The sequence below is a fragment of the Macaca mulatta genome, chromosome 3, assembly GCF_049350105.2.
Source record: "Macaca mulatta isolate MMU2019108-1 chromosome 3, T2T-MMU8v2.0, whole genome shotgun sequence".
In the NCBI taxonomy this organism is placed as follows: domain Eukaryota; kingdom Metazoa; phylum Chordata; class Mammalia; order Primates; family Cercopithecidae; genus Macaca; species Macaca mulatta.
In genome coordinates, this window is record NC_133408.1 from 180,352,401 (window position 1) to 180,367,209 (window position 14,809).

Below are 14,809 nucleotides of genomic sequence, written 5' to 3' on the forward strand. Positions count from 1 at the left end.
CCCTGCTGTCCCCACTGTCCCCGCTGCAGGACAGCTCTTAGGTCGCCCTGAGGTTTCGGCCTTCTCCACACTCTCCCTGCTTCTGGTCCAGAAAACGCAAGCTGCCTGTGTGGCTGCACAAGGCTAATGCCGCCGCCCCAGCGTTCTCACCCTCCATCTTGTTACCGTCTGTCACAAAAGGTCCCCCCGCCCCCCACCGTGTACACGCAGTGCACATCCACTACTGCATTAATGCTGCTGCTCTGGGCCCCTGGAATGAGATGGGAATGGGGTCAAAGTTGTGGCTATGTGTTGGAAGGTGGGCCGTAGGCAGTGTCATAAACTTGAGGACCCCCAGAACAGTTTACTAACAGACTTCCTCTTTTCGTGTGTGCCTGTAAAAGCCAGGGACTACTCAGGCAGTGGACAGTTCATGGCTGCTTCTAAGAGAACAGGCAGTCAAGAAGAGTCAGGTCCATTTGGGAAGAGAGACGTCCATGGCCTCGGCCACCAGGTGGCATCACTGACCCTTCTGGAAGTGCAGCGTGTCTGGGAAGCCACATCCGTCTACAGGTCCCGTCCCTCCCCGGCCTCCACTCTAGGGCAAGGGCTCAGCCTTTCACCAGGAGGCCTCGCGCCCTGAACCCGAGGCACCGGCTCTGCCTCCTCCCCTCACAGTCCTCGTGTGTCCTCAGCCCCGCCCAGAGGAGCACCTCATTTCTGTTGCCCATCACCGCACCTCTTAGCTCCATTGCTGAGTGGTTGGATGGGACGAACAAGGGGAACATGTAGGGCAGGACAGGCTCCTCTTGGCCTTGGCATAATAAACAGAAAACCCACACATTTTTCTTACTTTTAATATCTAAGATAAAAAAAACCCCAACCGCCGAAACAACCCATTTGCATGTCCACGACACGCCTGGTCTCGGGCTCCCTTTCCGGGGCTGTCCTCCCGGGTGGCTTCCAGGCCCCCATCCAGGGGAAAGCCCAGCCTCAGTCAGAAGCCACCGTGGCCTCCAGTTCCGCACCAGGACAACCTGGGAGCCAGCCTTTCAGAAAGGCCCCCAGGAACTGTTTTTAAAGCATGGAGCTGCACTAGGAGGAAGTTTTCCCTTGAGGCTGAGCTGAGAGTTATTTCTTGTGGAGAAATTTCATTTTATTGCCTAAAAAAAAGGAAAATGAGAACATTTCACAAGGTAGACAAAGGAGGGTGAGATAAATCTTGCCCTTTCCACCCAGAAGTGGTGTGGGTAACGGGGCCCCCACGCCACCCCAGGGAGCCTCATCCCTTGCTCTGGATAAACCAAAGGGGCTTTGTTCTTTCCAGAGATCCCCCTAGGGTCTTCCTTAGACTTTGAGGGGTTTGAAAGGAAGACCATCAGAGCTGTCTAGGAGGGCTGGCTTCTGCTGTGGTAATAAAGGAAGCACTGAATTAACACATCCCTCAGGAGCCAAGGGAAGAGAAAGTGCCCAGCAATGCTGTGTTATTTAAAACACTCCGCTTCCAGGTAGCCCTCCATCCTGCAGGAGGCACAGACATGGCACCCCTGGCAGGCCCTCTGGGAGAGCCTCACTGCTGCAGACACCTCCCTACTGGGGCATCCGTCCTCTTTTTTCTGCTGTGTTCTTCATCCTCCCTTTCCCTGTAAGGCCTTTTCACTGATTAAACTGCAGTCCTTGTAAGTGTGACGTTTCTACTTTCCAGGGGAATTTGGACACCAGTGCGAGTCTTCCTTGTCAGATATACTTGTCTGGTTCCCGCCATGCTCCCTCGGCTCAGTTCCACTGAGATTTAAAAGTGTAGGAGATCATAGAGAAAGAAGATAGCGAGAAAGCCCGGGGACCCAGAAAAGGAGGTGCTGGGGGCAGCGTTTCCTTTGTTTTCTCTTTGGGGACAGATTAGAACAGGAGGTTAAAATGCCAGTAGCATCTGCCCAGCGCAGGCCGTAGAGCTCTGCATTATTCAGGGCGCTGGCTCCTGTGGAGGGAACTGGTTGGGACTCGGAGACAGACAACTCAGAGGCACATAGGCTGGGCACCCAGAGCCCGGGTCCTTACCTAGTCCCTTCAGGAACTTATTGACACCGCTGTGCTCTCCACTGGGGAGTGTTTCCAGATACTCTTGGGCTCGGACCTCAAACAGTCCTGTTAACAAGAGAAATCCCAGTCATTTGAGTTATTGGTCTTTGTGCTTCTAAACGTGCCCATTTCCTCCCTACCAGAAAAAAGAGAAACCTTGTTTCTGAGACTAAGCTGCTCCTATAAACATGCTCTGAATCAGGTTTTATAAGGGTTTTATTGCTCTTATAGTTGCCCCACCTGTGCAATAACTGTCTTTGGAAGGCTATAAAGCCACCTTGTAGATGAAATCCTATTTTTATTCAACAAACGCCTTCCAAGCGTCTACACTGTGCCAGGTGGGCGGTTTTAAATCTGAACCGGAGTGGCCAGGCATGGTGGCTCACGCCTGTAATCCCAGCACTTTGGGAGGCCGAGGTGGGCAGATCACTTGAGATCAGGAGTTCGAGGCCAGCCTGGCTAACATGGTGAAACCCCGTTTCTACTGAAAAATACAAAAAATTAGCCAGGCATGGTGGTGCACACCGGTAATCCCAGCTACTCGGGAGGCTGAGGCAGGAGAATCGCTTGAACCCGGGAGACGGAGGTTGCGGTGAGCCAAGGTTGTGCTTTTGCACTCCAGCTTGGACAACAAGAATGAAACTCCATCTCAAAAAAAAAAAAAAAAAAAAAGAAAAGTCGAACCAGACTGTCCTGGCTCGGAAGGGGTGCCTGTGCACTCCCATTTCCCTGTATTCTCCTGTAAGAGGGCCCTAGCCAAGCGGCTTAGTTTTCCAGGAGTCCCTCTGTGGAGGGAGGATGGCTGGATAGGCCATCTCCTAGGCAGCTTCTCAGACCCCTGGGGTCTGAGCTTCAGGCACTCTGTCTTATTGCTGACTGATTTTTCATGGACAGAGGGTTCTGGATATTTTTTTTTTTTTTTTTTTTTTTTGAGACAGAGTTTTGCTGTATCACCCAGGCTGGAGTGTGATGGCGCCATTGTGGCTCACTGCAAACTCCGCCTCCTGGGTTCAAGCGATTCTCCTGCCTCAGCGTCCTGAGTGGCTGGGATTACAAGTGCCTGCCACCACGCCCAGCTAATTTTTGTATTTTTAGTAGAGACAGGGTTTCACCAAGTTGTCCAGGTTGGTCTCGAGCTCCTGACCTCAGGTGATCTGCCCACCTCGGCCTCCCAAACTGCTGGGATTACAGGAGTGTGCCACAGCGCCCGGCTTTTTCCAGGTAATTTTTTTTTTCCTTTTCTTTTTCTTTTTTTTTTCTGAGATGGAGTTTCACTCTTGTTGCTCAGGCTGGAGTGCAATGGTGCGATCTTGGCTCACTGCAACCTCCGCCTCTTGGGTTCACGCAATTCTCCTGCTTCAGTCTCCCGAGTAGCTGGGATTACAGGCACACATCACCACGCCCAGCTAATTTTCTTTATTTTTAGTAGAGACGGGGTTTCACCATGTTGGCCAAGCTGATTTTGAACTTCTGACCTCAGGTGATCTACCTGCCTTGGCCTCCCAAAGTGCTGGGATTACAGGTGTGAGCCACCACGCCCAGCTTCCAGGTAGTTTTTAAGCTTGTGTGTCTCTCACCTCTCTTACCAAATGATCTGTAAAGAGATATTTAAATGGATCTGGTAGATCTATTAATATTTTTAAAACTCCTTCGGCAGGTGCCTCCTGTAAGTCATACTCTCCAATCAGTTTTCTTTTCTTTTCTTTTTTTCTGAGATGGAGTCTTGCTTTTTCAACCAGGCTGGAATGCAGTGACATGATCTGACTTATTGCAACCTCCACTCCCAAGCTCAAGTGATCCTCCCACCTCAGCCTCCTGAGTAGCTGGGACTACAGGCACATACCACCACACCAATCTAATTTTTAAAAATATTTTTGTAGAAAAGGAGTTGCACCATGTTGTCCAGGCTGGTCTCGAACTCCTGACCTCAAGTGATCTGCACGCCTCGGCCTCCCAAAGTGCTGGGATTATAGGCATGAGTCACCCACTGTGCCCAGCCTGAGAATTTCATCAATTTGGAAAGAATGGGATAGAAGGAGACCTTGCCACAGATGCTAGAATGTGGTTCTGGGAGAGGCTGGCAGAGGGAACAGAGAAGCCAGGAGAGGGGGCCTTCCCACCAGCTCAATCAGGGCATAACTGCAAGCTCTCTGGGGGAGGTGGGCACAGCCCTATCTGTGCCCCTGCCCTGTGATCTTTCTCCCTGCTCATCAGCCGCCTGGAATAGGGGGAGCTCTAGCTGACTTGGCCCCAACAGAGAAGATGCCCCTAACCTTTGGCGTCCTGCCGGCGCAGCTCCCGCTCCTGGATGAAGCCCCGAAACATCTGAGTCTCCATGAAGACCTCCAGGAAGTGGCGGAGACTCTTGGAGGAGACAGCTTTGCGGAAGGCCTCCCGCTGCAGGGTTCTCTCCTCGCGCTCACCGGACGTCAGGAACAAAGAGTAGTGTCCCACAATCTCCACGAAGAAGCGGACAAAGGCTTCAGACACCACCTCATTCAAGGGGCTGGACCCTGAGCCTGAGTAAGGGGAGGAAAGGCCAGGAACGGTGAGGGCAGACAGGCTGGGCCAGAGCCCTTGAGACAAGCCAATTAGTAATCAAAGTACAGTAACTGCTAGTTCCCTTGATGGAAACTGTGATTATCCAGGAGGAGGGTTACCCTAGGTTATTAAGACATTTCTTTCCCTGATTAATTTTTTAAATTTTAAATTGTTAAAAACAAGTTTTTATTTTTATTTTTATTTTTTGAGATGGAGTCTCACTCTGTCGCCCAGGCTGGAGTGCAGTGGCGTAATCCTGACTCACTGCAACCTCTGCCTCCTGGGTTCAAGTAATTCCTCTGCCTCAGCCTCCCGAGTAGCTGGGATTATGGGTGCGCACCACCATACCCAGTTAAATTTTGTATTTTTAGTAGAGATGGGGTTTCACCATGTTGGACAAGCTGGTCTCGAACTCCCGACCTCAAGTGATCTGCCCACCTCGGCCTCCCAAAGTGCTGGAATTACAGGATGAGCCACTGCACCCAGCCTTTTATGTTTTTGTTTTGTTTTGAGACGGAGTCTTGCTCTGTCGCCCAGGCTAGAGTGCAGTGGCACGATCTCGGCTCACTGCAAGCTCTGCCTCCTGGGTTCATGCCATTCTCCTGCCTCAGCCTCCCAAGTAGCTGGGACTACAAGCGTGTGCCACCACGCCCGGCTAATTTTTTTGTATTTTTAGTAGAGATGGGGTTTCACCATGTTAGCCAGGATGGTCTCGATCTACTGACCTTGTGATCTGCCCGCCTCGGCCTCCCAAAGTGCTGGGATTACAGGCGTGAGCCACTGTGCCCGGCCCCAGCCTTTTATGTTTTTTGAGATGGAGTCTTGCTCTATCTCCCAGGCTGGAGTGCAGTGGTGTGATCTCGGTCCACTGCAACCTCTGCCTCCTAGATCAAGTGATTCCCCTGCCTCGGACTCCCGGGTAGCTGGGATTACAGGCGCTTGCCACTATGGCCAGCTAATTTTTGTATTTTCAGTAGAGATGTGGTTTCACCATGTCGGCCAGGCTGGTCTCGAACTCTTGACTTCAGGTGATCCACCTTCCTCGGCCTCCCAAAGTGCTGGGATTACAGGTGTGAGCCACCGCGCCTGGCCACAGTTTTTAATTTTTGATTTTTTGAGATGGGGTCTCACTCTGTGGCCCAGGCTGGAGTGCAGTGGTATGGCTCACTGCAGCCTCAACCTCCTGGGCTCAAGGGATCCTCCTGCCTCAGCCTCCCGAGTAGCTGCAACCACAGGCATGTGCCACCATGCCCAGATAATTTCCACATCCCCCTTTTAAACAGGTACTTTAGGGCCAAAATGGGGGAGGTGGGAAAACCTTTCCCACAATTCATCATGGGAGTGAAATCCGGATAAACAGAATGAGGCCCCAGTTTCTGTCCTTATGTCTCCCTTGCCCATTTTCCTACTTGGCCCTTGGCCACTGCCCTTTTGTTCCCTGACCCTCAGAGCGGAAGGGAGAGACCCACTGGGAGGTGGCCGAACACTTACCGTGCTTGCTGTCTAGGGGCCCTTCGTCCTGCTCACGAGCCAGCTCGTTCCTCTGTTCCAGAATGTGTTCCAGGGCCACCTGAAGCTTTCGGGGCAGAATGGAGTCTTCATCATCCATCTGGAAAGCAGAGGTAGCAGGTGGGCGTATGGGCATGGTGGCTGTGTCCTGGCCGCAGGACACACTGGAGTCACTGCAGGGCAGGCCTGGCTCAGTCCCCAGTTTCATGGAAGGAATACAACTGAAAGCCAGAGGTCCGAGCTTTCCATCTTGAGCCTACCTTTTTTTTTTTTTTTTTTTTTTTTTTTTTTTTTTTTTTTTTAGAGACAGAGTTTCACTCTTGTCGCTTAGGCTGGAGTGCAGTGGCACGATCTTGGCTCACTGCAACCTCTGCCTCCTGGATTCAAACAATTCTCCTGCCTCAGTCTCCCAAGTAGCTGAAACTACAGGCGTGTGCCACCACGCCTGGCTAATGTTTTGTATTTTTAGTAGAGATGAGGTTTCACCGTGTTAACCAGGCTGGTCTCAAACTCCTGACCTCAGGTGATCTGCCCACCTTGACCTCCCAAAGTGCTGGGATTACAGGCGTGAGCCACCGCACCCGGCCGAGCCTACTTTTTACAAGCGACGGGAGCCTCATTTTCCCCACTTGTAAAATGGACTACCAATCAATCTGTACCTTGTTGTGAAGCTAAAATGGACTACAATTACCCTGTGAAAGGGCTTGGCACTGACAGGATACTCAATAGATGATTTCCACTGCCCCATCCTGTAGGGTAGCCAGTGGATTCTGGTAACCAGGGGATTCTGGCCAGGGCAGACGGCCTGAGTGATCCAAGGCTGGCTTTGGGATCTGCACCTCAGAGCAGGAGGGTCTCGGGAAGGGCCTACCCTGTGGGCCTTGAGGAAGTGAAAGTAATGATAAAAAAACAGCACTAATGCTACTGAACTTTTCAGCAATGTGGCAACACTTGGAAGTAATCCATCAGAATGCCCACAGAAAATTTCTGTAATTACTATAATTACTTCTTCCTATATCTGACAGAAGTTAGGCCTCTCTGGCAAATGATTAAAAAAAAAAAAAACGTGTGTGTTATCTTCTCTGCTAGTGAAAGTAACTGATGGTCATTATAAAAATATATGAATGTACTAAAACAATTTAAAAATCACTCATCATCTGTCTCCTTTCAGTTTCCCTCCCCAAGACAACACACATTAATGTTTTATTGGGTTTTCCTTTCAGTCCTTTTAAGGCGCACGTGTGCACGCACACACACACACACACACACAAATACATTTTTTTTTCCTGTCTCCTTTTCTCTCCTTTTTTTTTCTTCAGGAAAGGGTTTCACTCTGTCTCTCAGGCTGGAGTACAGTGGCACAATCTCAGCTCACTGCAGCCTTGAACTCCTAGGCTTAAATGATCCTCCTGCCTCAGCCTCTTGAGTAGCTGCTAGGACTACAGGTGCACACCAGCAGGCCTGGGTAATTTTTAAATTTTTTTGTAGACACAAGGGTCTTACCATGTTGTCCCAGGCTGGTCTTTAACTCCTGGGCTCAAGTGATCCTCCTGCCTCAGCCTCTGGAGGTGCTGGGATTATAGGCGTGAGACACCAGGCTGGGGCAAATATTCTTTAAATGCATATTGAAGCTGGGCATGGTGGTGCACGCCTCCAGCTACTGAAGAGACTGAGGTGGGAAGATCACTTGAGGCCAGGAGTTTGAGACCAGCCTGGGCAACATAGTGAGACCCTATCTTTTTTTTTTTTTTTTTTTTTGGAGATGGGTTCTCACTCTGTCGCCCAGGCTGGAGTGCAGTGGTGCAATCTTGGCTCACTGCAACCTCCACCTCCCGGGTTCAAACAATTCTCTTGTCTAAGCCTCCAAAGTAGCTGGGACTACAGGTGCTCGCCACTACGCCTGGCTAATTTTTGTATTTTTAATAGAGATGGGGTTTCACCATATTAGTCAGGCTGGTCTCAAACTCCTGACCTCAGGTGATCCACCTGTCTCAGCCTCCCAAAGTGCTGGGATTACAGGCTTGAGCCACTGCGCCTAGCTATTTTTAAAAATGAAATATCTGGGTACCTATAGTTACAAGATTACAAATATTTTTTTTCTAATTGTTAGAAAACCATTTTGTGTCAGAACACATGGAAAGCAATCCTTTGTCCAAACTCTTCCTTTTTGCCCCTTGCCTTCTGGCTTGTCCTCAGCCCAGCCCCGTCCTTGGGTCACACAGCTCTGCCACCCTGCTCTGCAATTCCACGGAGCCTTTCCAAGGCTGGAGAGCTGAGCCCCAAACAACAAATAGGTGAAGACAAAGGGAGCAGGAGGCCGTCGCTGGCCTCACTCACCTGTCTGAGGAACCGGCTGTTGACGAGGTCAACCACAAGGACCTATGAGATGAGAGGAGAGGGACTGTCACTGTCACCAGGGCTTCTGGGATAGGGATGGACTCGTAGCCTTCTTCCTTCTTGGCATGCAGAGAGGCAGCTGGGGCGGGACTGGGGGTGAGCCATGTGTGGTTTCCTGATATTGCCACAGTAGCCACAGATAATGAAGAGCAGGGCTGGGGAGGGTCCTTCCTGAACTGCCTGCTTTCAACACTGACACCGCAGGCTGGGACACGTGTGTGCTGTGGCTGGACTCTGCGCCTGGCTCACATTGGCTGAGGCAGAGCTTCTCATGCTGCCTTCTAGGGTGTGGGCTACTGAGGTGGGCCAAAGACACTACAGGCCTCCCTGGTTCCCACCCTGGGGCCGCTGCCTTGTCCTTCCCCCAGCTGCCCACTTAACCGTGTCATTTCTCTCCAGCGGAGAGGAGGAGAGAAACCCACCTGAGACTCGGTTAGGCTTTGGGCTTTCACTGCTGAAGCCTTTCAGGATAAAGCACTTCCTCCCTCACTCCTCAGAGTGAGAATGAGACTTGGGCCAGGACCAGGGTGGGGCAAGTGAGGTGCCTGGGGCGCAAAGGCCACACAAGGGCTGCTACTCCTGAGAGCACGACCCTCACTCAGACCCCAGCCAAGGCCACTGGCCATGATGGAGGAGGAGCCAGGGGCCTGGATGGTCACCATAACAACAGCTGGAAACACAGGAGTTCTCCCATATCCCAGAGGCCTGCCCAGGAGCGGAGGGCCACCTCTCCTTCCTTCCCACTCACACCCTCCGGGGATGAACTGAGCCACCTGCAGGAGCACAGGGCGCCAGACGAACTCCTGGCGGCCCTCAAGCCTGCACTGGAAGCCCTAAGGCCGGTGGGTGATGTTTAATGGGGCATTAGGACTATCTGGGCAATTCGAGGAGCCGCTTCTAGGCACCCAGACAGAACTGCAGGACACAGGGACAGGCGTTCCTCCTGGTGCTTCAGGGCTGAGCAACATTATTTAAGCTTCCCTCTCTGACTGCTGGAAGTCCCCAGTCCTCAGGGTCGACACCATTTAGAAGAAGGGGCTGGGGCTAAGTAACTCCACAAGTGCCAAGGAGGACTTTCCCCGCTTCGATGCTAAACTGGACACCCAGAACTTGGGGATCAAAAACATTTTTAACGGATATGACAAAGGACCGGATCTTGCTAGCTCCTCAATGTGGGGGAGTGGGCGGGAGGGCAGGGGAGAGCAGAGGGCTATTCATGACTTAAGAGTTTCGACATCTGGCTAAATTGTTCGTTGCTGACCTTCTCAAGGGGTGCTCATACCAGGCATTTCATTTGGAAGGGAAAACAGTGTTTGCAGTCACTGAGGGTCTGACTGAGTCAGCCTCTGGGCAGGACACATGCCAGAGAAAGCCCTGGTGGCCCCTGCGCCCTGCTCCCCAACACTGCTGGCTCTGAGAACTGCTCCATGATGCCTGCAGGGCCAGCACCCTGCTCTGTTCTCCGCACCCTGCAGGGAGGGGGACAGGGCCGAGTGGGAGCTCACCTCTTCCAGCGGCAGCTCCCTGAGCAGGGGCAGAGAGCTGGAGAGCAGCCCGATGAGGAAGGGCGTTGGCGAGCACACGATGTCGACCATGGCGGGTGGCAGCACCGGGATGTAGGTGTGCTGCCAGGTGAAGGGGTAGATCAGCGCCACCATTGCGTGGCAGCACTTGGACAGGGTGCTGCAGCCAGGGAGAGAACAGGGAGAGAGGCCGGCTCAGCGAGGGCCCAGGGAAGCCTCCAGGGGAGAAGGCTCCTCCCAGAGGCAGGATGATTAGGAAAGGACACACGTGGATGGGGCATAGCACGCATAGCACGGGACAGTCTCAGCACAGGCCACACCAGGCACTTACAGCCTGTGCGAGAGGCTTGGAGGCACAGCTGCAGGGACGAGTTTAATGTCCTGGATAATTTTTACAAGTGTGTTTTCACATGTGAGCTACACGCCCTGCACCCTCCCGCCCTCAGCTTTTTTGTGTGAGCTATACTCTTGTAAGGTTTTTATTTATTTATTTTTATTTTTAATTATTTTTTGAGACGGAGTCTCACTCTGTTGCACAGGCTGGAGTGCAGTGGTGCGATCTGGGCTCACTGCAACCTCCGCCTCCCAGGTTCAAGCAATTCTCCCACCTCAGGCTCCCGAGTAGCTGGGACTACAGGCACTTGCCACTACACCCGGCTAATTTTTGTATTTTTAGTAGTGATAGGGTTTCACCATGTTGGTCAGACTGGACTTGAACTCCTGACTTCAAGTGATCTGCCCACCTCAGCCTCTCGAAGTGCTGGGATTACAGGTGTGAGCCACCGTGCCTGCACTCTTGTAAGGTTTTAATTTACATTCCTTTCCACCCCTACTCCCTGCCCACTCCCCAAACAAAACAAAAACACAAAAACAGTGAAAGCCTATTTTCTCAAGAATGCTCATTCTCTTACTGAAGATCTGAAAATGCTTTCTATCGAAACACTGTAGCTTTGGCTGTGTTCTGTTCCCAGCCTTCTCTCAGCTGAGCATGAACACCTAGGTGCAATCCGGAAAAAGAAGGACAGAAAACTCCTTTCGTACTCACATGCCAGCGGTCAGCTCCAAATGGGTTCATGTAAAGGTGAAACTCATATACAGTTGAGCCTCACCCAGAATTCTGGTCAAGGATGATATGCTAGAGATGACTGAGGGCTGCCGGGCACGGTGGCTCACGCCTGTAATCCCAGTACTTTGGGAGGCCAAGGTGGGTGGATCACCTGAGGTCAGGAGTTCGAGACCAGTCTGGCTAACATGGTGAAATTCTGTCTCCACTAAAAATACAAAAAATTAGCCAGGTGTGGTGTACCCTAGCTACTCAGGAGGCTGAGGCAGAAGAATCGCTTGAACCCAGGAGGCGAGATTGCGCCATTGCACTCCAGTCTGGGCAACAAGAGCAAAACTCCATCTCAAAACAAAAACAAACAAACAAACAAAAAAAAGAGATGACTGAGGGCTAACCATTTTAAGCATTGAAAGTTTCAAAAATAATAACATAGTAACATTGGGAGAGGTCAGGCACAGTGACTGATGCCTGTAATCCCCGCACTTTGGGAGGCTGAGGTGGTCAGAAGTTCAAGACCAGCCTGGCCAACATGGTGAAACCTCATCTCTATCAAAAAATACAAAACTTAGCTGGGCGTGGTGATGCACGCCTGTAATTCCAGCTACTCGGGAGGCTGAGGTGGGAGAATTGCTTGAACCTGGGAGGCGGAGGTTGCAGTGAGCAGAGATTGTGCCGTTGCACTCCAGCCTGGGCCACAGAGTGAGGCCCTGTCTCAAAAACAAAAACAACAACAACAACAAAAAAACCTTTGGGAGAAATACTGGTAGTTTCCCTTCAAGAAAAATGGTCAGGCTGGGTGCGGTGGCTCACGTCTGTAATCCCAGCATTTTGGGAGGCCGAGGTGAGTGGATCACCTGAGGTCAGGAGTTCAAGACCAGTCTGGCCAACATGGTGAAACCCCATCTCTACTAAAAATACAAAAATTAGCCAGGCGTGGTGGTGGGTGCCTGTAATCTCAGCTACTTGGGAGGCTGAGGCAGGAGAATTGCTTGAACCCGGGAGGCAGAGGTTGCAGTGAGCTGAGATTGTAGCTTGCACTCCAGCCTGGGTGACAGAGTGAGACTGTCTCCAAAAAAAAGAGAAAAGTTTATTAACAGTGATAATGGCATTGTGGTTATGGAAGAAACAAAAAAAGAATAAAGAAAAATGGTCAGGCCTGCCTTCGTAGCTCAGCCTGTAATCCCAGCACTTTGGGAGGCTGAGGGAGGATCACTTGAGGCCCGGAGTTCAAGACCAGCCTGAGCAACATAAGAAGACCCCCATCTCTACAAAAAATGTAAAAATTAGCCTGATGTCTGATGGGTCATTGGATGGGGAAAATAAAAAATCATAAAGTATGAAAAAGTTAGCCTGGTGTGGTGGTACACACCTGTAATCCCAGCTACTGCGGAGGCTGAGGTGGGAGGTTCTTGAGCCCAGGAGGTCCAAGCCACAGTGAGCAGTGATCGGATCGTGCCACTGAACTGCACTCCAGCCTGGTCAACCTAGCAAGAGTGTGTCTCAAAAACAAAACAAAACAAAACAAAACAAAAAAAGCAAGCAAGCAAGAAAAAGAGTAATGGTCACAATGTAGCCTTTTTTTTTTTTTTTTTTTAATTGGCAGGCACTGAGCATTATTGATCTCTCCGCAACAGTGCCTGAATTCAAGCTCAAGTCTGTTGAATGAAGGAATGGATTCTGCAGGGTTATCATGTTGAATTATCAACTCTATTATGCTGCAAGACAGTGATGACTGATGGCCTTCCAAGGCGAGTGGGAGTTGACTTCCTCTCTTCTTCCTTGCAATCATCTCTTACTGCTGCTGAGCCTGCTGCAGCAGCTCCTCTCTCCTCTCATTCTATTACATGATTTCTACAATATGATAGGATTAGAAACCTTAGACGCAGCTGGGCGCTATGGCTCATGCCTGTAATCCCAGCACTTTGGGAGGCCGACGTGGATGGATCACGAGGTCAGGAGTTCAAGACCAGCCTGGTCAATACGGTGAAACCCCGTCTCTACTAAAAATACAAACATTAGCTGGGCGTGGTGGCGGGCGCCTGTAATCCCAACTACTTGGGAGGCTGAGGCAGGAGAATGGCTTGAACCCAGGAGGCAGAGGTTGTGGTGAGCTGAGATCGCGCCACTGCACTCCAGCACCTGGGAGCGAGACTCCATCTCAAAAACAAACAAACAAACAAACAAACACCTTAGACGCTTGTTAGAAGTACTTGTAAGAATAAAAGTGAGGGCCCAGTGGTTCTACCATGAGTGTACTACATCCTCCTCAGGTGTGGGGCCTATAGCCAGCAGTGCATTTGTTAGAAAGCCTGCTTAACGTTAGCCTTCTGAACATTTGCCCAAGTTCTGACCTAGGCTTTGCTTAGGTAAAGTTGCAAGGAAGCTGAGTTTTGCCTAGATGGATCTATGCAGACACCCCTGACATCAGGCACCTCTAATCTCATTGTCCTAAAAGTTTCCTGAGCCATTAAAAAAAGAATCAATTAGCTCTGGCTTACTTGAGGGGAAAATATGTGAATTAAAAGATATTGGCAGGTCAGGAGTTTGAGACCATCTTGGCCGACAGGGTGGAACCCCATCTCTACTAAAAATACAAAAATTAGCCGGGCATGGTGGTGGGTGCCTGTAGTCCCAGCTACTGAGGAGGCTGAGGCAGGAGAATTGCTTGAGCCTGGGAGGTGGAGGTTGCAGTGAACTGAGATCATGCCACTGTACCCAAGCCTGGGTGACAGAGTGAGACTCAGTCTCCAAAAAAGAAAAAAAGATATTAGTGGCTGACTGTGCCAGTAATCCCACCTAGCACTTTGGGAGGCTGGCGAATCACTTGAGCCCAGGAGTTTGAGACCAGCCTGGGCAACATAGCGAGACCCTGTCTCTATAATAACATCACAAATCATAAAAATAATAAATAAGATATTTGCTAGCAAGTGAACTGAGCTAGACAGAAAAAGACAAATACTGTATGATTCCATACATATTGCTTAGTGCTTAGACTAACAAATTCATGGAAACGGGAAGGAGACAAATGTCTAAGGGCTAAGGGGAAGAGAGAATGGGGAGTTATTGCATAGTGGCTACAGAGTTTCAGTTTGGGACAATGAAAAAGGTCTGAAAATGGGTAGTGGTGATGGTTGTAAATATTGTGAATATACTTAATGCCACTGAAGTGTATATTTAAAATGATTAAAATGGTAAATTATGTTATGTATATGGTAAATTTATGTTATATATATTTTACTACAAAAAGAAAAAAAAAAAAAAGCAGCCCAGATCACACCTATCACACCTGTAATCCCAGAACACTGGGAGGCTGAGGTGGGCAGATCACCTGAGGTCAGGAGTTCGAGACCAGCCTGGTTAACATGGCAAAACTCCGCCTCTACTAAAAATACAAAAATTGGCCAGGCGTGGTGGTGCATGCCTGTAATCTCAGCTATTTGGGAGGCTGAGGCAGGAGAATCGTTTGAACCTGGGAGGTGGAGGCTGCAGTGAGCCAAGATCGTGCCATTGCACTCCAGCCTGGGCAACAAGAGTGAAACTCTGTCTCAATAACAACAACAAAAAAAGCAAGCCAGCTGTGGTGGCTCACATCTGTAATCCCAGCACTTTGGGAGGCTGAGGTAGGAGGATTGCTTGAGGCTGGGAGTCTGAGGCCAGACTGGGCAACATAGTGAGACCCCTTGCCTACAAAAAATTTAAAAATTAGCACAGTGTGGTG

General features: G+C 50.4%; 1 protein-coding gene across 9 annotated transcripts in view; it reads right to left on the reverse strand.

Annotated features, from left to right (window-relative positions):
* Positions 1-822: 822 nt before the first annotated feature.
* DENND2A (DENN domain containing 2A) overlaps positions 823-14,809 on the reverse strand; it is a 125,781-nt gene continuing 111,794 nt past the window's right edge. For 8 of the 9 annotated variants that reach the window (XM_077997553.1, XM_077997555.1, XM_015135056.3 and 5 more), the window contains 6 exons: positions 10,011-10,188; positions 8,446-8,487; positions 6,091-6,208; positions 4,332-4,577; positions 2,038-2,124; positions 823-1,142 (listed from right to left, as the gene is read on the reverse strand). In XM_077997553.1, the coding sequence (XP_077853679.1) occupies positions 1,111-1,142; positions 2,038-2,124; positions 4,332-4,577; positions 6,091-6,208; positions 8,446-8,487; positions 10,011-10,188 (703 nt within the window). In that variant the 3' untranslated portion in view covers positions 823-1,110. The remainder of the gene's footprint in view (positions 1,143-2,037; positions 2,125-4,331; positions 4,578-6,090; positions 6,209-8,445; positions 8,488-10,010; positions 10,189-14,809) is intronic. The other variant, XR_013415646.1, reaches the window with a different exon arrangement.